The sequence below is a fragment of the Cajanus cajan genome, chromosome 3, assembly GCF_000230855.2.
Source record: "Cajanus cajan strain Asha chromosome 3, NIPB_CcT2T_4, whole genome shotgun sequence".
Taxonomy (NCBI): Eukaryota; Viridiplantae; Streptophyta; class Magnoliopsida; order Fabales; family Fabaceae; genus Cajanus; species Cajanus cajan.
The window spans coordinates 68,699,819-68,719,139 of NC_138519.1; the positions used below are offsets into that span (position 1 = coordinate 68,699,819).

Sequence of the window (19,321 nt, forward strand, 5' to 3'; positions counted from 1 at the left end):
ACATTGTAATTTTTGATTCATGGGTTATAATATTAGTCTACAATTAATATTAATATTTTAAATTACAAGTTAAATGTTCATTTTATATAATTAAAATTTATAATAAATGATATATAAAAATAAATATAATATATTTAGATATATAAATCATACTTTAAATTTGTATAAATACATCTTTTAAACATATAAACCATGTTTATGATAAATAATTTATATTATCAGATTATTTTTAATTGTTGATGATTTATTTGTTAAATAATTAAATATAACTTGCAAATAAATATCATAATAAAAATTAAATTAAATAAAACATTTAAAAGAATTTCTACAAATTATTATCTTATCTAATTAAGAAAAACACCCAAAAATACTCACATAAGTTTCTAAAAATATTCTCATGTAAAATAGTAGTATATCATACATATTTTATATAGAGGAAAACATATATTTATACAGTTTCAAAAATTAAAATCTAATTTCAATCAAGCGAAGGAGGAACATTCATAAAAAAATGACTAAGACTTAAATTAAAAAAGTTATATTTAAGTTGTTTTTAAAAAATAACGATTCAGTATATATTGATGGTATTAAATATTATAATTTTTATAAAAAAATATTTTTTTACTACATATTAATATTTTAGCATGTGTAATGTACAAACATGTTTATTATATATAACAAAATTAAAATTTATAATAAATTATATATAAAAAATAATATAAATATATAAATTATATTTAAAATAAGTATAGATAAATATTTTTAAGATAAGTAAATTTTGATTAAAGATTGTTTTGGTCAAGGATTGAATTCAAGTATTTTCCTAAGAATTCAACCTTAACTCAACCCATTAATTATTTGTGTCCAATTTTTTTATTATATAATTTGAATTTATGATAAATAATTTATATTATAAAAAAATATTTTATATTTATTGATAATTTATTTTAAAATATTAATATTTAATTACTAAATAATTATGATAAATAAAAATCAAATTAGATAAAAGATTATAAAAATTCTTCCAAACCCTTAGTTGAAAAAAAAATTCCTAAAAAAATTCTCATATGAAATAGAGTTTCGTCTTTAATATTTAAGAGTTGATTCTCAAAACACTTAGATAACATTTTCCAAAGATAAAAATTATTTTAAATTATTTGTATTTTTCTATTTAATATGTTCAATATAATTTTTTATTATTAAAAATTTCAATATAGTCTCTGGTTTTTAAAATTGAGTTGATATTGTCTTTTTCATTCGATTATCACTAATTCGGTTAGCAAAGTTAAACACGTGTTCATTTCACAAATCTTGGTAGTTAACAACAATCATATTAATTGGACGAAAATAGTAACATTAACTCGTTATTGAAAATTAGGAGATTAAATTTAATTATTAATAATGAATAAATCAAATTATATATATAATAATAATTTAGTCTAAAAAACTACTATGATTTATTATAAATCATGGTACTGGGCAGAACAAAATAATTGTATTTGATTTATAAAAAAATTGTGGGACAGGATAAATAATATAAAAAAGGACACAACAAAAATTATATTTTTTATTATTTAACAAATCATGGAACAAATCTTCATCTCAAGTATAAAATCATTTGGTATAATTATAGTTGTACAGATACCATCCCGATTTTTACCAGTTCTGCCTACCACCACTCTATTCGATAAAAGCTTGTTCAAAAATTTAAGCATTAGTATTATCTTTATCATATACTTTTGTATGTATCAAACTCACCTTACTTATATATGTAAAATTTCATTTATTATCTGCTAATTGAATGTAAGTCGTTTACCTTGTGAAGAATTTGTTTCCAAACACTCAAAAGTTATTTTTTATTTATTATCCGTAAACAATGTCATTGAAGGTAGCATGTTGTCTTTATTAATGGCATTTAGAACGTCAACTTCCTATTTTCTAATATGCTATTTTAAGAAGGCTGATGAGCAGGTTCTCAAAGAAAGATAGATATAACTGATAATAATGATTTTTTAATATATGCTTATTATTATTATTATTATTATTCAAATTTATTAAAAATTAAAAAAAATGAATCTCACTTATTATTTAACTAGTTTCATTCATGATCATAATTTTAATGAATTTTAACTAATAAAGAAAAAAGAACAAACTTAACCTTTTTATTTTTATTTTTGATTAATTGAAGGTAATTAATATAGTCATATCAAAATGAAGTTAAACCAAAATCAACTCACTTAACTTACTTAAATGTGTCAAACAGGTCATGTTACCTACATGTATCAAATATTATTTTAGATTAGGTTAATTTAACCTATATTCTTTTTAGACAATTATTTTCTAACCCAACTAAATCCTGTCAATCCATCAAGCCAAATTAAAGAAATACAATTAAAAAAAAAAGTGAGTACAACTACATTTGTTTTTTTCAACAAATAAAACACAAATGATAAGTCATGAAATTAGCCATCAAAATCACAATAAAAACGACAAAACTCTTACAACGGCCAACCTTAATTTTAATCTTGTAACTACATCTAAATATTATTTTATAATATTATATTATATTATAATACATTAAAATTTACAAAATGATAATAATTTATATTATTTTATTCATTAATTTAATGAGTCATCCTCTTAACCTACAAACTAATTCGACATAACTCATTTGACGTGTTAGGCTTAACTTTATGGACCAACTCAAACTAATTTTACATAGATATCATTTTTTTAAGTCCAACTTAACCTTCTTAGCAAGCTAAATGAATCAATTTATTAAATCAACCCCAAATTGACATGTTAAAATCCACAAAACTCACCTAAAATTAAAGATAGAGGACAGAAGAGTAAAAATCTATAACATGATTGGCATTCAGAAAAAAAGATGGAAAAAGTAATGAAAAATATTAAAGTTAACACTAATTAGTCAAAGGCGAAAATAAAATAAAAACTAAATTGTTTATATTTTTCTTCTACGGACATAAAAAATCATACACCCCTCTTTTCCATTCCTTACAATTATATTACCAAAGTTTAACATAATAACAGTGTATTCTTCCTCTCCATCATATCCATCTTTACCAAACAAAAGTTAGGCTGACATTAGAAGCAAATTCAACGGGACAAAATAACAAAATGAAACAAGTGATAAGTATACAGTAGGAAAACTAATTGCTCAATGTTTTAACAATTCTTCCTTGAATTAGGATGTTTCAAGTAAATAACTATCTAGAACTTGGAGTTATTGTCATGTTTAAAACGATGTTACCAAAACGACCAAAATCCAATTACAGTAACGGAAATTAGGGGTCGATCAGCATTTCCAACCCTGCAAAGTCATATAACTCAATTTAAAATAACTATTACATACACTAAATGTACAATTCTTTTTTGGCAAAATTGGAACGATAAATTAACCTTCCTTAATTTGAGAGCTATAAGAAATCCAACTCAAGACTACATAACCACCGCCCACACCACCCCAAATCCACCAAAATAAAAACTACTGTAAACGTTCCTGGCAGCTCTCATCAAAAACATTGTTTAATAAGGTCTAAATTTCCTGGCAGCTCTCATCTGCTGCAGACGTTTTTTGTCCTCCTCAAATTTGCTCTGCAATGTCATGAGCTCTGCAAGCAAAACATAAATGGTTTATCTCAGTTTGACCACTAACAATAACAAAAGATCTATAATCAAGATCAATTTAGAAAGTTACCAAGTTTTAATTCAGAACAAGAGATAAGAAACAATATGAGGTATAAAGCATGATATTCTTAAATAAAAACATATAGTTCCTTGTGCAGTTCCAGCCAACAGCAACATGAACACCCAGAAACATTCTTTGATGACATTCATTTGTGTATAAAATCTAATCTTGGCGATAAAATAGGCTTAAAACCTTATATACAACTGAAGTTAAGAAACAATATAGGGTATAAAGCATGAGACTTCTGCATAAAATCATTAATTCCCCGAGTGGTTCCAATACACAGCAACACGACATTCATTTCATGAACCTCCAGAAACCGGATTTGCTAGTGTTTTCATGTATAAAATTTTAGTTGCTGACAAAATAAATTGTGAATCTAAAGCACAATAGAAATTAGGGAAATTTAAAAAATATAACTTCATACAAATAGAAAAGAGTAGTGTATAAATTGAAAGCCGCCTAAAATGACATGTTTATGCTTTTCTTTCAATTTATACTAACATTGTGGATCTATAGTCAATTATTGATATTTGTTTCAACACCAACAAAACAACTTTTAGGTCAATTTCAAAAAAGAAATCATACCATTTCTCTGTGCTTCTCTTTTTTGAAAGCGGTAGAAATCTAGACCAACTCCTTTATGTTTCTTTTTGGTCATTTTATTCTCCACAGCAGCTTGAGCAACTGAGCCCACAGCAACTCCACTTTCAGAGTCTGTAGTTTTCTTTCTCCCCTTATGGTGTACAACAACCGTCCACCCCCCTTCTGTAGCAAGGGCTTCTTTTTCTTTTCTTTCCTGCATTGATCAAAAAACCATTATTATATGTAGAACCAAAATAAAGCCAGGAAAAATGTGGGATCATTCATAAGTTAGAAAATTAAAGGTTAAACGTAATTTGATATAATGGGACAATAGTCATATACAACTAGATTCAGTCACATACTACAATTGGCATTCAAATACAACAGAGCCTCCCCTCACTATATGGATCAAATGACACCATTGTGTTTTATCACAAACCAAAACCTCAAAAATTCCATTTAGATTTAACTCCTATCTAATGGTTTTGCCAAAAAAATTTCTTGGGGCTATCTTGCATCTGATCCACTCTCCTGATTGGGCTTCTATTGTCTTCTCCCACAGTATAACCCACCTTAGGCAATATTCTACCAATTTTTCCTCAATAGATGCTAGCTTGCTTTCTCTCTAATGTATTCATTGTTGATTCTATCTAGTCTTTTATGCCCACTTACTCACCACAGCTACAACATCCTCATATTTGCAACACTAACTGGGCTTCTTTTTAGGCTCTTTACCACTCAACATTTAATGCCATACAATAGTCGAAGGTCAAGTGATTGAGTAGTAAAATTTTCATTAAGCTTGAGAAGCACTTTTGAATCACAAATAATAACAGACACTTCATCATTTCATTCACCCAACTTGAAGGTTAAATTTCTTCTTTATCTTGTTTATAGATCCAAAATACTGAGACTGGTGGAATGGTATGATCCCCAATTTGCACTTCTAAACTAACACTAGTGCTTGTCTTGCTGATCTTCCATTTTACATGCTTCATTTTGCTCATACTTGATCAGAAATAATGTGCTTCCAAAGCTTTTCTCCACTACTCTGGTTGCCATTAATCTCCACTAGCACACAAACTATATCATTTGTAAAAAGCATACATTGTGACACTGGCTTAATATGTTCAGCTAGTAAGCATACCCAAAAACAAGGTAAAAGGATAAAGGCTTAGAGTAGACCCTGTGTAAACCTATAAATATAAGGAAATTCTCAATTACCCCACCATGTGTTCTAATACTAGTTGTAACCCCCAGCATAAATCAGTTCGACCACTTGGTTATAAGCAATACAAACTCTTTTTTCTCCCCTAGAGCCTTCAGCTAGACTCCCCAAGTCAATCAAAACCACATGTTGATCTATTTGCTTCTTTCAGTACCCTATCCAATAATACTCTTAAAAGGTAAATTATTTGCTTCTTTTATTAGTTATTTTTCAAATCCATAAAATTGGTTGGTATAGGAAAATGCCACGACAATTATGCCCAAAGAAAAAGATACCAAATTTAGCAACAAAACTGCATAAAATACCAAATATTAAAGTAATGGTTTAATGTAACGTGAGCATCAAAAATTGATGCCATGAAAATTAAGCTGCAAGAAAAAGATTCACCGGCACTTCCATTTAGCAAGAATTCTGCATAAAGTAGCTGAATTTTGAAGTAATGGCTTAATGAGACATGAGCATCCAATTATTCTGTTTTGATCTAATGCATGTTTGCCAACAAATACCTCTTCAAATTTTGCCTCATGAGCAGTTATAAAATCATCGATTTGACGTTGCAATACATCCAATCCTGGTCTACTTTGATGGTATTCTGTGATCCATTCTGCAGTTTGAGTAGACCCGTCAGTTAATAGACAATATGTTACAAATATAGACAAAGTACAATGGTGCATCCCAATCCATTCTATCAACAGATTGAAAGAATAAATTTTAAAAAACTGTGTAAATGTTTACAAGTAGAAGTTAGAAGTAAATGTTGGCAAATGGTGAGACATCTACAGATGAAAATTAACATAAAAATCCTCAGATATCAAATATGGAAATTACTACTGCAAAATTTAACGATAAAATATTTAAATAGACTCACAATACAGTAACTATGCCACAAAATTAGACATTACAAAATATATGTCTATCATCCCATATGAATAAGGCAAATAAAAGTTTTAGATGTATAATGTTTGGAGTTTTAAAGCAAACAAAAACTAATGCCCTCTACAGCTAAACAAACAGTTCATACTTTTCATTCCCTTTGAGCAGTCATCATCTCCAGAGGAAATAATACAAAATTCCTCTTGTTTGAACTCTTCTCCCTTTTCCTGTGAAATTTGAACCTCCTTTCTTCTTTTTTTCTTATCTTTCTTTGACCTACCTACAAGATCAAGACAAATTTATGAGGGGAATGAATGTATAACTTGAAGCATTACATTTGAAAATGTAAATATAAAATAAAATAGGATATGTATCTTATTACAGGGTTTGATAACTGCTCTAGTGTCAGAATCTCTGTGCCCATCCAAGTCTTGGATCACCTCAGCTTTAGAATGGCAATTGTCTACTACTCCATCCGATGCCATTGATAATGTATCGTCTTTCAAATCAACTTCTTTCCGAACTAGACTTTTGTTATTCTTCCTCCTTTTCTTGTTGATAGAAGCTTTATCCTTCTTTGCCTCTGCAACCTGAATTCCATCATCCACTGAAACAATCACCTTACGTCAGAAACAGCCAAACAAAGGGTGAGGACATGAAAACAAAACATATTTTACCTTTAACTTCAATGTCAGCATCAACATTTCGTTCCCTGTTCCTCTTTTTCTTCTTTTCCCCAGTATGGGTGTCTCTTTTGCTCTTCTTCACTTTCAACATAGCGAAAACTGAACCTTTGAATCAACGTTACAGGAAAAATTAAGAATTAAGTGCTTGAGATGCTTATGTATTGAATGATTATAAGAATAAATATGTGCGGCACCTTTTAGAGAAGTTAGTGATGCAGGGGAAATTGGGAATTTCATATGTGGGTAGGAGTTTAAGTGAGTTGGGTTGGGCCAGACTTGGATGAATTTGTTACCAGACACGATCAAGGTTCATGATATATACACCTCCTTTTTTCTATAAGTACACCTCCTTTAAAAAAAAAATTAAAATTTTAAAATTTTCTTAATTTTTTATTTTAAATTTTTTAATTTTACATCCACAATATTTAATTTAGTACTTTTTTTTCACATATCTTTCTTCCTTTTTTCAATTTTTACATGCACCCCCTTATTTTTCCTTCACCCCACTTATTTTGGTAGCATTTGAAAATTGAAAGAGAAAATAAAAAGTGTGTGAATAAGAAGAAGAAAGTAGTAAATTGAAAGTTGAAAGTGTAAAATTAATTTTTTTTTTAAATTATAATATTTTATAATTTTTTTTAAAAGAAGGAGGTGTACTTATAAAAAAAAGGAAGTGTATATATCATGAGCCCATCAAAATTCAATAGATTGAAACGGTTTTTTTTTTTTTTAATCTAAGTCAACCCAATTTGATCACAAACAGATTGAATTAGGTTCGATCAATTGAATAAATATAATTAAATTTATTAACTTTTTATAAAAATTTATATAATTTATAATAAATATAGATTATTTGATATCTTGAGAGTTGTCAAAATGGGCCACCTAGCCAGGCCCACCACAGATCAGCTAATAGAGGCTCGTGATATATACACCTCCTTTTTTTAATAAGTACACCTCCTTTATTTTTCTTTTAAATTATAAAATATTGTAATTTTTTTTAATTTTTTAATTTTACACCTTTAACTTTTAATTTGTTACTTTCTTCTTCTTTTTCACACATTTTTTTTTTCTTTTAGTTTTCACATGCTACCAAAATAGATGAGGTGAAGGAAAGACAAGGAGGTGCATGTAAAAATTGAAAAAAAGGAGAGAAGATGTGTGAAAAAAAAGTATTAAATTAAATGTTGTGAATGTAAAATTAAAAAATTAAAAATTAAAAAATTAAAAATATAAATATAAAAAATTAAAAATATTTTAAAATTTTAATAATTTTTTTAAAAAAGGAGGTGTAGTTATAAAAAAAAGGAGGTGTATATATCATGAACTGCTAATAGATGAGCCAACCCAACTCACTTTCTAGTGAACTTAAAAAAGAAAAAGAAAAAAAAAAAGAAAAGAAAAAAAAAAGAGCACTGTCCTACTCACCACGAGTTGGTGGATTATTCGGTTGGCTCACTTAATTTTATAAAATAAATAAATAAATAAATAAAATCTTTTTTATTTTCTAATGTCGAGCCATATTCTGTTTTACAACAATGTTTTTCCTAATTTGTTTTTCTATGGGTGTTAAAATTAAAATCAACACATAATCAGTAAATATTAAATAGTTATACACAATCAGTAAAATACTAAAATTAAATATACACAATCAGAACGTGCGCGTGAAGTCAGAACTGTACAGTATACGCAATTGCTAGGCACAATCAGAATTAAAATATGAAATAGGTATACACAATCAAAATGCAAAATCAGTAAATAATCAGCAAGCCAAGCCGGTGGGAGTGGCAGTGCAAAATGAGTCGTACCGTGGCAGTGCGCGGTGGTGATGCACGGTGGCAGTAAGTGTGGCGTGGTACGACGGAGCACGGTGGCAGTGGTGGGTGAGGAATAGAAGAGCGCGGAGGGCGGAGACAGAGAAGAAATTGCAAGCCCTAACCCTTCTTCAATTTTCTTTTCTCCCACGAGACCCTATGTGCTGAACTATTCTAGTGCTGGGTGGGTTTATAAATTAATAGGTTTAAATGGTAACCTGTGACTATTCAACCCCATTTTTAACGATTGTTAGGATATTAAAATTATTCTTAGAATCCTTCATAATATAAATATCTTATTTAGTAGTAATTTATTTTATAAATAATTTTTTAAGTTATTTTATATTATTAAATGATAAATGTATGATAAATTATACTGATTTAATTATTTAACATTGATATATTAATTTGTATTACTAATATATTTAATTTTATTAAGATCATCTTTAATTTTATTATTTTTAATTAAAATATCTATTATTTGTGAGAGCCGTTTCCCTTTCCTCTCAACCCTTCTCATTTTCCTTTCTCCATTCACTCTCTTGTTTTCTCATTCTCTTTTCCTTTTCTCAAACTTCATTGTGGTGGTTGCTGTGATCGTAGGTGCTGAGTAGAGGCTAGCTGAGTGCTTCGAGTTGGCTCCTTTTTTCTCAATTTCTCTCCTTCTTCCTTTATGCTTCCCCGGAGCTCGGATTCTTCTTCTCCGAGGTAAGAGAAGTTAGGTTTTGTGTGGTTTGCTTGCAAATGGGTTTAGGAACTCATGAAATACTTGGATTCAGGAGATTGATGGCCGGAGTTGAAGAGATTGCATTTTCGGGATTTCGGGAAAATTGGGGAAAATGGGGATTTTAGGTGCTTGATGGTTGCATGTTGAAAAAGAGTTAACTTTTGAGTTGTATGCTGAAAATGTGGTTCATTTGATAGATTGCATGTGTTTGAGCTAGTTGATTTTGCAGGTTTTGAGTGAAAATTTTGAAGTTGGGAGGGTTGCTGTTTGAAATTGCGTCGGGCGTAGTTCTTGGCACCGGGCGTGTGTCCATTAGAGAGCTCCATTGTTCAAGCACGTCGGGCGCAAGGTTGGTTGCGCCGGGCGAGCTTGAGAATGGAAGTCCCTGGATGGCTCACACCGAGCGTGAGAGAACCGCGCTGGGCATGATATCAGATAGGGACTCAAGGAGTTGAGTTACTGGTATGGCGCTGGGCGTGATTAGATCTCGTCGGGCGTCGAGACTCCATGGGGGTCTCTGCCAGGGGTGGCGCCGGGCGCAGAATGAGCGCACAGGCGTGAGACCTTGGTGAGGTCTCTGCCTTACTTGCATCGAGCGTGAGTTTGGTACACCGAGCTTGGGAGACTCGGGAGTCTCTGCCTTCTATTGTGTCGAGCGCGTAAGAGCTTTAGAGCTCTCGGGTTGGGTTCAGGCCGAGCGCAAATCCTATTGCGTCGGGCGCGAAGGTGACTTTCTCTATAGCTATAAAAATACTGAATGTTGTTTTATGTTGATTAATGATGTTAAACATGAGTTGTGCTGTATGATGTTTACACTGATTAATGTTGTTAAGCCGAGCTGTGTTGTATGTAACGACCCGCCGTGGTCGTCACACTAGGAAAAAAAACACTACATACTACTTGAAAATATACTAAAATAGTATAATAAATATTTACAATACAGTTGCTAATCAAGCAACCAACAACAAATAAATTATATACAACAAAGTATGCTACTATACGGTAGCCTACAAAAAAAATTCCATCTCCAGGCACCTTCCCAGGGCTTCAAACAGTGCAATCCCGATACTAGCATGAAAGCTACTGTTATACATGAACTCTACTAGTAATAAGACTTTCTCCCAACTTTCCAAGTGGTCTAACACACAAGATCTCAACAAAACCTCCAAGGACTGAATTGTCCTCTCTGACTGACCATCCGTCTTTGGATGATAAGCAGAACTCAACCTCAACCTCATACCTAAGACTTGGTATAGACTCTGCCAAAAATCTAGAAGTAGACCTTGGATCCCTATCTGAAATAATACAAGAAGGCACCCCGTGCAACCGTACTATTTCCTTCACATACAACTATGTGAACTTCTCCAAGGACCACTTGATATTAACAGGCAAGAAAAGTGCACACTTGGCCAATCTGTCAACCACAACTCAAATAGCATCACTATTCCTAGTCGACTTAGGCAACCCATCAATGAAATCCATAGTGATACTATCCAACTTCCACTACCGAATCTCCATCACCAACAACAAACCACCAGACTTCTGGTGCTCAACCTTAGCCCTCTGACAAATCAGACAGGCCGCCATATATTCAACAATGTCTCTCTATACTTAGAATCTTAAGGTAGGCAAATTCTGCCCTTAAACCTCAAATCCCATCTTCACTCATCTCAAGCTAACTGCTTTCTCTATATCTAACAAATTAAGAACCTTCACAACTTCCGAATCTTACAACTACTTCATACCAACTTGCTACAAGAACTCACTAGCAATGGTAATCAAGCCACAACTAATGTGGACTTGAGCCAACTCCACATACAGATTCAAATCTCTAAATTTCTTAACCAGCTCCAACTCCTTTACCATCAAACTAGACATGTGGATGGACTTCCTACTCAAAGCGTCTTCCACTACATTGGCCTTCCCAGGGTGATACATCAACTAAAATTCATAATCTTTTAAAACATTCCATCCACTGTCTCTGTCTCATGTTCAACTCCTTCTAATCAAGAAAATACTTCAGACTTCTTGTAATCACCAACCACTCCACGGTCAATCAACCGCATAGGTGAGCACACCCATTCCACAACCAGTCCTTCTTGAAGCACACCCAGTCCACAACCACTCCACGGTCAATCAACATCTGACCAGTACCTCTCCAACAATACTCTGTCTCCCCTGTCAACATATACACTGCATAGGTGAGCTTTCGCTCCTCTAAACAACCTAAAACTGAAAATATCATCTCCAACCCGCAAATCTAGTGGTCAGCCACCTCCGGATCTGCATCACCTCTGAACTAAGGAGGACTACACTTCTTGAACTCAACCAAAACTCGACTCTCCTATGACCCAACTGGTCTTGCGACACTAGTTGCAGCTCACTCAACATTCATCCTAACAAAATAGGCCTTCTGCTGTTACATAACCACAGCCATCATCTCCATGGCATGAGCTATCTTCTCATGTTCTAAGCATCTTCTACAAAATGAACAACTCATTCAACACACTACATCTCAACTACTCAACACAAATCAGCACAACATCCAACACAACACAGAGTTCAACGCAGCAAAAGCCTAGAGGGACCACCCCCACAGAGTGTCCACTAGACTTGAACTGCTCTGATACCATAAAAGTGTAACGACCCGTCGTGACCGTCACACTAGGAAAAAAAACACTACATACTGCTCGAAAATATACTAAAATAGTTTAATAAATATTTACAATACAGTTGCTAATCAAGCAACCAACAACAAATAAATTATATACAACAAAGTATGCTATTATACGGTAGCCTACAAAAAAAATTCCATCTCCAGTCACCTCCTGTGGCCTCTAGCAGCTATCTCCAGACTATCCCTGCCCTGCTCCCATACAACGCATGATCATCGCAGTCCAAACCACATGGAAACATGCAAGGGTAAGCTAGAGACAATAAACAACTCATAATAATTTAATAAGCAACATAACAACTATATATATAAACATCATTTCAACTTTAAACAACACAATCAACTCAACGGCTTATTAGCTCAACTCTTCTCTAACAACACAGTCTACTAATAACAACATCTCATCATATTTCACAACATAAACATGTCCACACATAACATATAGCAACCTTTTCAACTTAATTTCAACTAGCTTCAACAATATCATAGATCAACACACAACTTGTAAACAAATAAGCAACTTATAACATAACAGCACTATCATCATCCTCAACAAGGTCAACATACAACACAATTACAGCTTAACAACACAATAACGTATGTACTACTCATATCAACAACAAATCAACTCATTAACAACTTATGCGTCGTCACGCATTTCGACTCGGAGATCTCCTACAACATGATAAGTAGTTTAAGTGGCTAGGTCCTACCGAACCGACAACACAACAAATTTGGATACCAATCCACAACAAGATAATGGTTTCTCAGACTTTGCCACTTAAACAAGGAAGTATAGTACTCGGTTAGGAACTAAGTTCCCGACTTCGTACTTTACTCAAATTGGCCACTTGTAATCGATATAGGTCGATTTGACCCCTATATCGTGGTCGCTTTATAATCGGTATAGCTCGACCTTGCCCCTATACCGTGGTCGCTTTATAATCGGTATAGCTCGACCTTGCCCCTATACTGTGGTCGCTTTATACACGTGTGCCTCGACCTTGCCCACACACGGGATCAACTAAGTCCTAGAGGAGAACAACACAACGACCACTCCAAGGGACAATCTCCCAAGGAGGGTTTTTCAACAAATTGGGCTCTTAGAGCACCACAACTATCTCAATCCACACAATGGGATGAGCAACTTCGAAAACATCTCCCCTAATCCTAGTGATCAACAACTTATCATCACAGCTTAAACAAATTACAACTCAACAACACAACTTTACATCAATAGGCATCTTAACAACTTTACAGCAATAGACATCTTAACAACTTTACAATAATAGGCATCTTAACAACTTTACAACAATAAGCAACTTAACAACTTTACAACGATAAGCAACTTAACAACTTTACAACAATAAACAACTTAACAACTTTACAACAATAAGCAACTTAACAACTTTACAACGATAAGCAACTTAACAACTTTACAACAATAAACAACTTAACAACTTTACAACAATAAGCAACTTAACAACTTTACAACAATAGGCATCTTAACATTTTTACAGCAATAAGCAACTATAGTCATCAATCTCAACTTTAACAACTTTAAACAACATAGCAACTTTTCCACATACAATCTAATACAGCTTATAAACTACTTCAACTTATACCTCTCAACTTATTAATAATTCAACAATAAACATGTAAACAACTTCATAACTTAACTACAACATGCATCTCATAACACAACTCATACTAATCAACCTAAGTACTCAAATGAGTTCCCAATTCACATACGACCGACAACTTTACAATCTAGCTTCCCTTACCTGAAGATTGACTCAGAATAGCCAAGAAGCGGAATTCCATTTCCGAAGCTCAACCCGGAACTTCAATCCATCCAAAGCAAGCTTCCTAGTCCAGAGTTTTTCTCTCTATAACTTCTCTCTAAAAACCTCCATTTCTCTTCAACCACCCAACTCTATTTATAGACATTCAGGAATGGCCAGAATGGCCTGTTCCGAATCCGGAACGACCCATTCTGCACCCCTTCTCCATGTACAAAAATCACATGCAGAACGGCCCGTTATGGGATTCATCCATAACGACTCGTTCTCCATTCAGAATGGCCCGTACTCCCTCCAGAACGCCTCATACTCCCTCCAGAACGGCCCGTACTCCATCTAGAACGGCCCGTTCTCAACTACATTTTATAGGTCAATTCAGTAGTTTGGAATGGCCCGTTCCAGTTTGGGAATGGCCCGTTCTGGGCTACTAAATCACCCATATTGGGCTTTTGGGCCTGAACTTGCTACGTTACATTGTATGCTGTCTAAGCTGTTAATGTCGTTATGTTGAGCTGTGCTGAATGTTGAATATGCTATTTTAAATCGTTGAGCTGTGTTGTTGAATATGAGCTGTTTAAGCTGTAATGCTGAGGTGTTGATTACTAAGACTAGAGGAGATGTTTTTCGAAGATGCTCATCCCATTGTGTGGATTGAGGAAGCTGTGGTGCTCTTAGAGCCCAATTTGTTGAAAACCCTCCTTGGGGAGCTGTCCCTTGGAGTGGTCATTTTGTTGTTCTCCTCTAAGTACTTAGTTGGTCCCGTGTGTGGGCAATGTCGAGGCACACGTGTACAAAGTGACCACGGTATAGGGACCAGGTCGAGCTATACCGATTACAAGCGGCCAATCAAGTAAAGTACAAAGTCGGGAACTTAGTTCCTAACTGAGTATCGGAAGGTTGTGGTATTTAGAGGATAGTCGATAGGCTAATTCCATAGGTGGCTCAGTTAAGCTAGCTAATGTCGTGGTAGGCCTAAAATCCAGCTGTTCTATCCTGACATAGTACTATACTTCTTTATTTAAGTGACAAAATCTGAGAAATCGTGAAGTTGTGGATTGATATCCAAATTGTTGTTTACCTAGAAAACCAAAAATGTTCTTTGTTGTCGGTTCGGTAGGACATAGCCACTTAAACTGTTCACCTATGTTGTAGGAGATCTCCGAGTTGAATTGCGTGACGACGCATAAGCTGTTAGATGTTGATTTTGCTGAATGATATGAGTTGTATGTGTGTAGTGTGTTGTGAAGCTGAGATGTAGATGTATGCTGTTATGTGTTGTATGTTAACTTTGTTGAAATTGATGATGTGCTGTTAAGTTGAAGCTGTTTATAATCATTTATATGCTGATTCTTTTTACTAGCTTACCCTTGTCTGTTTTCATGTGGGTTAGACTGCAATGATCATACTATGTATGCGAGCAGAGTAGGGATAGGCTGGAGTGTAGTAGCAGGACTACGGTTGGCAGCTAGAGCTGATTTTGTTGTTTATGGGCTACTTGGTGTAGCTATTTTGGTAGTTTTGTATATTGACTTGTTGAGCCCAAAGCTAGACTTATGTATATATAATTACTATTTTATATGCATACTCTATTCTGTTTGGTGATGTTTGTTGTGCGACGGCTAGGCGGGTCGTTACATTATTCATTATTCTTATATAATTTTTCATTTTCAAAATTTTTAGTTTTGGAATAGATTTGCATCATTTCAAAGAAAAATTATAAGATATTTAACCAAAAAAAAATTATCAGAACACTCTTTTGAAAATTAATATTAACTTTAATTTATTTTTCTTTTTCATTTTAAATGACCAGAAATTTTGTGTGTAACATATACAAATTAAAACAATTAAACAAGTATAAAAAAACTAGATTATAATCTATAACTCAAATTATAAATTTTTAATTAATAAATAATAATGGTAGCACATTATCAAAAAAAATTTGTATGACTTACAAAAGTACATTTTTAATTTGATTTTAAAATTTTAATAGAGTATGATAGATCATGATTACAATAATACAGGGAGAATCAAGACATTATTTCAAGACAAGCCTTATTTATTAATAATAAGATAAATATATGATAAGAGAAATCAAAAGAAATAAATCAGTTATATAGTATATTATATATTATACTTTCCTCTTTATATTTGATTAATTTATTTTTTATAATAATATTTTTCTTATATACTTTAATTATATAAATTTTATTTTTATATTTACATAAATTAAAAAATTGGTGTCCCTCTAACAATGGGACACTGGACGGTTGCCAACTTTAACCATATTCAGAGTTGTCATTATCAAATACTATTATTTTAAACAAATGATCATATAAATTAATATATTATTATTATTATTATTATTATTATTATTATTATTATTATTATTATTATTATTATTATTATTATTATTATTATTATTATATAACCAAGTCAAATTGGATCACAAATAGAAAAAATAAAATATGTTACTCGATTCATACGGTATTAAATTTTAATAAGCTGAATTGGTCTAACTTAAACATTTTTAAAAAAATTAATTTAAATTTATTAAATTAGTTTGAAAATTTCATTTTGAACTCATTGAATTAATTTAAACCAACTCAAGTTCACAAATTAAACATATCCGATTACACTTTTAGATATTAAACATATCCGATTACACTTTTAGATAGAAGCAATTTCTCTCTATTGCGTTTATTGGATATAGTAATATTAAATTGATGACTTAAGATTTGAATTACTATTCAACAAAATTGATAGCCTCGTGCAACAAACAATTAATAAATCACCTACGGCAAAATTTTAAATATGTGTGTGTACTTTAATTCTCTATATTTATAAATTTTTTTTTATTGAATTGAGTAATTAATAAAATTTAATAAATATAGATCATGTAACACATTTATTTCATTTTAATTTACCAACAAAATAACAAAGTCTGACAAAGTAACATAATGTTAAATACAAATTTATTGTAAAAATTATTTCACAATTGCAATGAAAATTCACTTCAACCAAATGACTCAATTCTGATACAAACTTTCTTTGAGATCTTAGTGGAACATTCTTGATTGTTGCCTAGACAAATGATGTCTCTCATTTCAACTTCATTATATAATTTAATTCTTTAGGGAGTTGGGTAGCATCTCTATGCTACACAAAAACTTAAAAAAAATATATAAATAACTAATAAAAAATTAATGGTATCAAATATATTGATTATATATATATAAACTAATTAAATCAAATATATGTATTTTATAAACATAAAATTAAAATGAATCAACATCCTCAAACCCAAAGGCATTGCCTCCTCTTCTAAACGACTTCTTCATGATTGCCAAGACAATAGTGGTGTCAACTGTTAGGTATATGCTCGTGATACACATGCTTGGACCAATTTTGGCATAACTACAATTTCAAGCATTATGTGATGGCGTGACATTGGTGGTTCTGAATGTTGTTGACGAAATGATCATTTCATTATAAAATAAATGTATTTGATGGACCACGGTGGAAGACATGTTGAGATCTCCTATGCTAGCCTTCACCAATGAATTAATTCAACTTATTAGAAGTTTTTCTTAATTCAACCTAATTTAATGGTTTTTTTTTTTTCACTTTTGAGTTATAGTTTTTATTAATGAAAAAGGTCAGGAACACACTATGGATTGATATTATTTAAAATTATAAAATTATTTAGACTTTATATCCTATTTATTGAACCTTTCTCTTGATTTTATATATATATATATATATATATATATATATATATATATATATATATTAAAAAGAGTGTTAGAATGAAAATGTTAAATAACGTATTTCTAGTACTCTTTTCCCCTTAATTTATGATTTAGGGGGTGTATTGGATTATGATTTTAAAATACTTTTTTAGTTGAAAAAAGTTCTGTGAATTTTAAAAGACTTTGCAAGATTTTCATGATTTTGTAAGATTCCGCAAGACTTTCAATCAAGATTTCAATGGATTCTACAAGACTTTTAACTTAGCATTTTAATAGATTTTGCGAGACTTTGTGAACTTTGCAAACTTTCGTAGATTTTTGACATATGATAGGATTTTAAGATTTTTTTTCATACATTCAAATTTAAAAAGAGTCAAAGATAAAAATAATAAAAAAAAACAACAATATCTGGATAAATGATAATAATATTTCTTCGTAATATCATATCCTTCTAAATAACATTCACCCACATATTCATATTTATATTAGTCCTCCAAGCATTAACATCTTTTCACTCTAGCTCCTGAGTTTTAATAATAGACTCAAAATTATGATTTTCATCCACCACTTCAATTGAAAATTCATCAAAATGATATTCTTTACGAAAAAAGTTATGTAGTGCTGCACATGTTAAAATTTATTCTAAAAATTTTAATTTTTTTTAATAATTTGTGATTTAAAATACTTTGTTTATAGATTTATAAATGATTAAAAAATAGTGGAATAACTATCCTACTTTTATAATTAAATATGTCCTTTTATTTTATATTGGTATTTGAGTGAAAGTTTGTCTTTCATACACTTTTATTCATCTAAAATATCTTAGAAATTTATAAACATCATTAGGAGAAAAAAAATCTGAAATTTGTTACAGGTACAAAATATTTTTTTAAAATTTTTTAATTGTTTTTAATTATTCAGTCGTGAAGAAATATTTTTAGTATTGAATGTTAAATATTGTAATGTCTTATGTTAATTTTATTTTTTAAAATATAAAAATCATAATTTCACAATATAAAAATTAAAAAAATAAAATTCATAGTAAAAAAATAAATAAAATAATTGTTGAGTCATAAAAGAGGAAGGATAGGAGTAACAAATTCAACAGAGGGAGAGATATCACAATTTTTGTGTTGAGAGTGTTCTTCCCCCAACTAAGATCCATTCTTATCTCATTCTATTCACAAAAACCCTAACTCAAATTTATCTTATATATATATATTCTAATAAATCTAAGTTGATTACAAGGTCTTGAAGATTTACAGTTGATTATAGAGATCATAATATCAATTTTAGCTTTCACCTTTCATTTTTCTAGAAGCATATGTTATAAAAAAAATTACTACTTAAAAGTTAAAATTTCAAGCATTTTCTGTGTTATATAACTAAGGAATAATTTCAACTAAATAGAACAAGTCAATTAAAGAGAACGGAGAGAAAAATAGAGCAAATCAGTGACACTATCATTTACGTA

General features: G+C 31.2%; 1 protein-coding gene across 3 annotated transcripts; it reads right to left on the reverse strand.

Annotated features, from left to right (window-relative positions):
• Positions 1-3,184: 3,184 nt before the first annotated feature.
• Positions 3,185-9,045, reverse strand: LOC109818598 (uncharacterized). Of its 3 annotated transcripts, none has more exons than XR_014432592.1 (7): positions 7,073-7,633; positions 6,778-7,002; positions 6,544-6,675; positions 6,029-6,126; positions 4,298-4,508; positions 3,421-3,632; positions 3,185-3,331 (listed from the first exon to the last, which is right to left on the reverse strand). XR_014432592.1 is itself a non-coding variant. In XM_020384118.3 (7 exons), exons 2-7 carry the CDS (start codon positions 7,170-7,172, stop codon positions 3,547-3,549), a joined length of 852 nt encoding a protein of 283 aa, XP_020239707.1. In that variant the 5' UTR covers positions 7,173-7,186; positions 8,890-9,045; the 3' UTR covers positions 3,185-3,546. The 3 variants fall into 3 exon arrangements, 2 of the variants coding, with proteins under 2 accessions (XP_020239707.1, XP_020239708.1); XM_020384118.3 differs by adding an exon at positions 8,890-9,045 and having other exon boundaries at positions 3,185-3,632; positions 7,073-7,186; XM_020384119.3 differs by adding an exon at positions 8,890-9,043 and having other exon boundaries at positions 3,185-3,632; positions 7,073-7,180.
• Between the last annotated feature and the right edge of the window lie 10,276 nt (positions 9,046-19,321).

What these genes read in the sequence shown, in the direction of transcription:
- LOC109818598 (XM_020384118.3), bottom strand. Translation starts at nt 7,172, where the DNA reads ATGTTGAAAGTGAAGAAGAGCAAAAGAGACACCCATACTGGGGAAAAG. An exon ending in TAGAGCAGTTATCAAACCCT is followed by an intron (nt 6,676 to 6,777) that starts GTAATAAGATAC and finishes TTGATCTTGTAG; the next exon opens with GTAGGTCAAAGAAAGATAAG. An exon ending in CTGCTCAAAGGGAATGAAAA is followed by an intron (nt 6,127 to 6,543) that starts GTATGAACTGTT and finishes CTCAAACTGCAG; the next exon opens with AATGGATCACAGAATACCAT.